Raw genomic sequence first — 7,503 nt, forward strand, 5'->3', positions numbered from 1 at the left:
AAAATAAATGTAGACAAGACCGAACATTTACCATAACACCACAATCCCTTAGATTTAAATCTAACATACCGAACCTCAATAATCCCCAAGGAGATTAAAGCGGCAGACATGTTGGGCAGCGAGACGTTGCACGTAGAACCTACTAGACGCGTCACCCCTGGGTGATTCTTCGCACCCTTGTGCCAAATTTTTTTCCGCAATAGCAGAGGTTATATCAATCCTCGGTGTGCCTGTATTGTTGAAAAAAGCCCATTTGTAAGTATGTCGGGTTCGAAAGCAGGGCTGCTGGATTCGAACCCGGGACCTTTACCTTACAGTGATGAGCGCCGTGTCAACGCCTAAACCGTTGCGGCCACCGACGCCCCTTGAATAGTGAATTTTATAGTGTTAGATTTTGCTTTTAAATTTGTAGATATCAACAATTTTACTTGTAGTATTTAAAACTTGTAAAAAGGATGAGATTTCTTTAATTTGAAAAATTTATATACAGATTGATTTCATAGTCTCAAAATTGATTTTATAACCTGTGAGGGTCAGTTTACCTGTTAAAACTGCTGGTAAGGTTAAAACATTAAAAAACCTTTTATTTTAAAGTTCGTCTTTGTAACCGTCGTAATATTCTTCCATAAAATCTTCTAGGTCTTCTTCTTTTTCTTCTCGATCTAGGTCGGTCCCGTCCATCGAGCGATAATAATTAATCATGATCATATTCACCGCTTTTTTCACTCGCGTCTGTTCCTCGTGTGAAAACCTCTTTTCCATGATCTCTTTCGCTGAAAACGAGAAACAATAAGTCGAAATTATCCGCTGACGAACAATTTATTCAAATATGAAAAAGCCCTTTTTCTGAACCGCGAAAACGGCGGGAAAACAAATAATCAACTGTTTCAGTTTGCACTTCTGGTACCTTTTTGCGGGTTGGTGAGTTCGAATAGATCCACTATCTTCACGTAAAGATCCGGGCTGAGGACGTACTGGAACTGTTCCATGAACAACGGCTTTATCCCCTCGCCGAATATATAATCGACGCTTATGAAATCCATGATTTCGGGAGAATTGCACTTAATGGACAATATGTAAATAGAGAGGAGGCAAAGGTTTAAGAAGCTCATTTTATATAGGATCAGCTGGGTTGGAGCATCTGCCATCTACTGTAGGAACCTACACATGGAACCAATTGTACGCAAATTGTGTGCCTATGATTTCCAGAATTTTTTTCCCATTATTCAATTGTTTAAAGTTAAAAAATTCAGATAACGATGATAAGAAGAGCTTTTAGCCGGTTTTTTAGCACGAATATCCAAAAAAAGATCCAAAATTACTCTAACGTTCGATTAAAAAAAATATTGTCAATTAAATTAATATATTCAACTACATATTTCTGAGTAGTTTTGACTGCATTTTTTCATATTTAAATTTTATTTTATTATTTAGTTTTTTTTTGCTAAGTCTAATGGAACTTTTATCCAAATCAACTTTAAATATTTCAAAGCCGAAATCAATCCTTCTAAATTCGATGTTTTTTAATCTTTATCAAATTGAACCTTTTCAGCTGGGACAGGAAATAAATAAGTAGTAAATAATAAATTAAGGACAGTGTTATAAAGAGGTAAATAAAATAACATTTTATTGTTATATATTTCACTAGTTTTCGTGGTCCGCTTGACCGAATAATATCTTTCAATTAATTAGTCTGTATTTAAGGTATTGGTTGAGATAAAAGAGAGGATCGAATTCACGATAAGTGGTAGAGCAGCGGCGTATTTAACCGAAGGTCGTGGGTTCGAATCCTGCTTGTGACACTGACTTTTTTATCTCAACCAAGACCTTAAATACAGATTAATTAATTGAAAGATATTATTTGGTCAAGTGGACCACGAAAACTAGTGAATTTAATAAGTTAAATGATGTATATCTTCACTAAAGATTTCCGTGGCCATTTCATTTGTCGCCGAGAATCAAATAGATTCACGACATTTGAAAAATGGCAAAAAGGAGGGAAAATTCAAAAGGTGCGGTTGAGATGGGAAGTAAGTGTCCCAGTGGATCGAAGTCACGATAGCTCAAGTGGTCGAGCAGCGGCGTATTTAGCCGACGGTCGTGGGGTCGAATGCCGCTTGTGACACTGACTTTTTTACCTCAACCAATTCCTTAAATACAGATTAATTGATTGTTATATACCTTGTAATTATTGTTGTTGTTACATACTGTAAACATGGTATACAGATGGCTCCAAAACAAACGAAGGAACCGGATCGGGCGTTTTCTGTACAAGCCCAAAACATGAGCAGTCAAACTCGTTAGGGAAGTACACTTCGGTCTTTCAAGCAGAATGCCATCAAAGCTTGTGCCCTGGAAAATCTTAAAAGAGGTTACACTGGCAAAAAAATCCTCATAAGATCAGATAGCCAAGCAGCTATTAAAGCATTAGCATGTAAAAGAATCACATCAAAATTAGTCAGTGAATGCATACAAAATCTCCGAAACCTGAGGAAACACAACAACCTTGGTGCCAGGGCACAGAGGAATTTTGGGTAATGAGAAAGCAGACCGTCTGGCCAGAGGAGGATCTGCAAGACCATACATAGGCCCCGAATCTATACTTGTGATAACAAAAACAAATATAGAATCTTCCATCGCAGAATGAATCCAAACAAAACAAAAGACGATGTGGATAAACTCTAGCGCTAGACATAGTAAACTTATGATGAAACAACCCTCACCAAGACTGGCAAAATCATTGCTGCAATTGGAGAGGGCCAAACTCAGAGGAGTGGTAGGACTACTAACCGGCCACTGGCATCTGAGAAAACTCTACACAACATGATACATATACAACGATGGTACCATTTGCAGGTTATGTAATGATGAGGAGGAAACAGTCCCCATATCATGTTCGAATGCGAAACAACAGCTCAATGGAGATTTAACCTAACCAACGGAAAAAACTTAGGAATTCAAATTGCAGCAGCGACAGTCATTGACCTGATACTTCTAAGGAGAAGGATTGAGTCTATTGCACTGAACTAAGGAACTAGGAAGGTACAATAAGCCAAAAGCCTGTAGTGCCTAGGGAGCACAAAGCCCGCTTCCTAGTATCCTTTTTTACCATACTGTAAACATTATACTACATAATAAAAGCTTGTCTGCCTTGGTTCCTTACAGAAAGAGTGTAGGCATGCCGCCGAATTTAATATTGGTTCTCAGACACAGTAGCGAGTTTCTAGGTCCCCTGTTCCGCTTTTATACGACGTGGGTTTTTTTTAAAATTGTATAGAGATATGTCATGTATTTCTGGTTCTGTGTTTTGTCTGAATGCATGTATTTATTAGAGTGAGTGGTGAGGAGCTGTGGTGAAATATGGCGTAGCATCGCGCCCTCCACCTGTGTGCGTATGTTTAGGGTCGATGGCGGAATTTTATAAAAGTACCCGAGCGGCCCAAATTTTGATTAGTTTATTACTATTGTGCGTAGGTCGATGGAGGAATTTCGAGTACTTCACCAACCGATAACAATGAATGCGATGTACATAGATGTGAATGTATTTATTTGTGTGATGATTGTCAGTTTTAGGCTAGATTATATTTTAGATGCATTGGGGCTGAAATGGTTGATCGCTCCAGTTGGAATTTTGCCGGCTGGGAACCGACGATCTTCTGATCATCTGGTTTAAGCGATACGAGCGACCCAACCGCATAACTGGGTAGGTGAACTCCTCGGTATAGACCCTAGGGTCAGCACATTGGGGAGTGACAACCCTTTGGGGTGAAAGTCAAATATAATATATAATAATATTGTTTAACTTTTACTAGTTTAGGTTAAATAACAATTTTTAGGTAAATTAAAATTATCCATATGGTCAAATAATATATTAAGAAAAACTTGTTTTACAAATACAACGCCATAAAATGAGACGACTCATTTGAAATATGATCAGACACTCTAAACTACTGAAAAATCCATAGCAGTAACTCAGACATTAAGTACTTTAATAAATCATAATTATTTGCCCCAGATTGTATTTGAGATTATGGAGTACTCTAATTAAACATCAAACAGCCGCATTCCTGAAAGATTGTGTGAATTCCGGCTTCAACAAGTAGATCAGGCCGTGGATGAAACTTTCGTTCTTGCTCATAATTTATAGATTTTTACAAAAATTGACTTTACAAACGGATATACAAGAATATATATGTGATATAGCGTGTCTCTTCTTCTTTTTTGTTGGGCCCAACCCTGAATTAGGAAAACCGAAAACAAGGTCCCAGAGGTTTTTTACGATTGGACCTGACTACAATTATTTCATTTATCGATCAGGCACCTTTTGTATTTCATTTAAACCAAAGTAAATACGACACCAAATGTTTGTTAAATTTGTATCTTTAATTACAATTTATTTTCACATAAAATGACAATATATTTTATTAATTATTATTTTTAATTTAAAGAATCCTTTTATCCTATAACAAACCTATCTCAAATCTACAAACCTTAATTTTAAAATGGAATTTGATTCTCGTTTTATAGTTCCATAAAGAAAGGTAAAGAAATTATTATTATTATTATTATTAAAATTTTGACCACCAAATTAGAAAATACAATTAAAATATTAACTTTTAAAATGAAATATTATTTCTTTTATTTTCCTTTATAAAAATATATACCCTTTTAAAACTAAATTACAATTATTACTTTTTTATTTTGACGTCAAAGTAATAAAAATTAACTCACTTGAATAGTGTGCACACCAAATTTTTCTTTTTACCAAAAATAGCTGTTTACCTACACAAGCCAGAAAGGCATATCTTGTAGGACTTGAAAAAAATAGCCCTTTCTTGGCCCCTACTCCGTTCACTGTTTGAGTGTGTGGAGGGGCATGGCGGTTCATTTAAATCTGAACGTGACATATATAATACTTCTATGGTTTATACTGAATTTGACTGGAATTAGACCTCCTTGAAGCATATGAATTGTTGATGGACCAGAGCATAGAATCTCCTGTATTTGGTTTTTGCTACTTTTGAATGAAGAGAATATTAACTAATTTTCTCAGGACTTTCGATGTAACTTTGGATGCGTTGTGAGTTGACCCCTCAATGTTCGATACCATGAGTCCATACTGGTTTTAAAATCATGGTATCAACCTTTTGTAGCAATATACATAAAGGGTAGACAAAATGCGCACTGTCTACTCTAAAGTGAGTCAGGTATTGGCTTAGGAGTAGGTAGGAGGTAATAAGTAGGTCTTCAGCTTCCAGGAGGCTTAGGTGGCAAACCCTGTGGAAAGCTTGAGTAATGTCAAGGAACACATCCGGACATCCTTTCTTCTTCTCAAGGGAGGATGACATGACGTACACAATGATGAATTGTAATGATTCGAAATAGTTTCTTGGGCCTCAATGATGGGATACAGGCGTTTTAATAACTTCCCAGGTTAGTCATTGGTTTTATCCTTCCCACCGACGATCAACCTTTCTCTATTGTAATGTTACATTTAGTACTACATCGACCCTCTCACACTACATTCACGATAATAAACACATTCACTACCAATATTCGCAAAATAGCCGTGATTCCTTCAATAAACGAAACAGGAGACCAAAATACTCACTGCCACGTTTCGATACAATACACTCTCTATATGGAGCCATGGAATGACACTCTTCAATCGAGCATGTAGCAACCTTTTTCTATTATGGATAGGATGGTGGAATATTGAGCACATTTCATCCAACAAGAGACCAAAATACTTGCTGTTGCTCAAGAACAATTTTTATATCACTTGCCAATTCTACGCGCTCCCTGTACCTTTCCATTAGGTGGGAGAACACCCTTGCTCTACATGGCTTTGGCTTGTCCGCGTGTCAACCTCACATGGCCTATCCTTAATCGGGTGACGATGCCCTCCTTCTACAAATCAAGTCTGCCGACTGCTATGTATTAACTCTTTATGCGCGAGAGCCTCTCTGCCGATCTGGTCCACCGACGCTGCCACTTTCTTTTAATGAAATTCGTGGGTTCGAATTCCGCTCGTGCCATTGACTTGAGGTCACGATAGCTGAAGTGGTAGAGCAGCGGCGTATCAAGCCGAAGATCGTGGGTTCGAATCCCGCTCATGCCATTGACTTTTTTATCTCAACTAAAAATCTTAATTAATTATAATATATTAATTGGTCAAGCGGACCACGAAATTAGTGAATTTAAGAATTGTTGAAATATATCTTGAGAAAAAACTGCGTTTATAATGAGAATATTTAAAATTTGGTGCAACTTGAAAAAAGGATCTTAGGTGAGGTCTGAACAGAAGAATTCTGTTCTGAATTCTTTAAGTTTTTGCCCAGCTTTCGACGATTATATCGTCATCATCAGGACTTATTTATTATAGGAAAATATAGCGGTTAGAATATATTGTAAAATTTAAAAAAAAATTCTTACTTTAACTCGATGAGTGTTGAAATATACCTTGAGAAAAAAAAACTGCATTTATAATAAGATTATTTAAAATTAGGTGCAACTTGGAAAAAGGATCTTCGGCGAGGAAACAACAGAACGACAATTCTTTAAGTTTTTGCCGAGCTTTCGACAAGCTTGTGATATTAACAAGATGAAGTATGGAATTAATTAAAGACAAATTTGTTTTATGTTAACCTCATAGTCTATGCTTAATGGGGTAAGGAAGATCCATTTTCTAAAATTCATATCTTCTAAGGGTCACCTATCTTGGTGCTCTTATACGTGGGAGATCCTCTGCCGATCCGGCCCACCACTCATTTTCTTTTATTTTCAGTTGTCCTTCTTATTGAACTTAATTGTACTAAAAAAAGAATCATACAGGTTAATAATAACGGTTCAATTAGTGCTGTCTTCACATTTTTTATGTGAACTTATATTATATATACTTACGATCAAGAGTCTTTTATGGAGATACTTAATATAAGCGCCTGTAGGCAGCAGGTAGGTTAGATTGTAAATAAAACGGCTCCTTTTCTAACATAACACATGAATCAATAAAAACGGGGTCGCGAAATGTACGCCTCCGCAATGTTTCCATCCAGTTATACGGTACACGGACAGAACCGGCCTCCGTGATCTTAAAATCGTCGGTCTTCCTCCGAGATAAATCAAAGGTTAATGTGGACAAACGAAAGTTGATGAGAGCCCAAGACACGCTATCTTTTCGCTGAATGCAATTTAAAGTCACGTACGGGAAATTGCTAATTAGACGTGGGCCACGAGAAAGGCATGGGATGTAGAACAAAGATTTGCGCTTTCCTGCATTGCCATCTAGAGCAAACAAATAGCCCGCGTTTGCCGTCTCTGGATTTGTTTCTAATTTATTATTTAGAATTAGTGGTTGTTCCTATTTTGGCAAATGAGCGGCGGGCCTTTTTGATAGTGACTAATGTCTTAGGGCCGGTTCGCCAAAAGGTAACGTAAGACCACTTAATTTATGACTATCGAAATATCGCCTAATCTGATGTTCTGTTTTGGCTAAAAATCACA

The 7,503-nt window shown here is 37.0% G+C and overlaps 1 protein-coding gene across 1 annotated transcript; it reads right to left on the reverse strand.

Annotated features, from left to right (window-relative positions):
- Window positions 1-476: 476 nt before the first annotated feature.
- On the reverse strand, window positions 477-1,196 carry LOC106666380. Its single transcript, XM_014393585.2, has 2 exons — window positions 908-1,196; window positions 477-773 (listed from the first exon to the last, which is right to left on the reverse strand). Exons 1-2 carry the CDS (start codon window positions 1,146-1,148, stop codon window positions 589-591), a joined length of 426 nt encoding a protein of 141 aa, XP_014249071.1. The 5' UTR covers window positions 1,149-1,196; the 3' UTR covers window positions 477-588.
- Window positions 1,197-7,503: the final 6,307 nt, after the last annotated feature.

Source organism: Cimex lectularius, unplaced genomic scaffold (assembly GCF_000648675.2).
Source record: "Cimex lectularius strain Harlan isolate CLEC.00 unplaced genomic scaffold, Clec_2.1 scaffold1, whole genome shotgun sequence".
Taxonomy (NCBI): Eukaryota; Metazoa; Arthropoda; class Insecta; order Hemiptera; family Cimicidae; genus Cimex; species Cimex lectularius.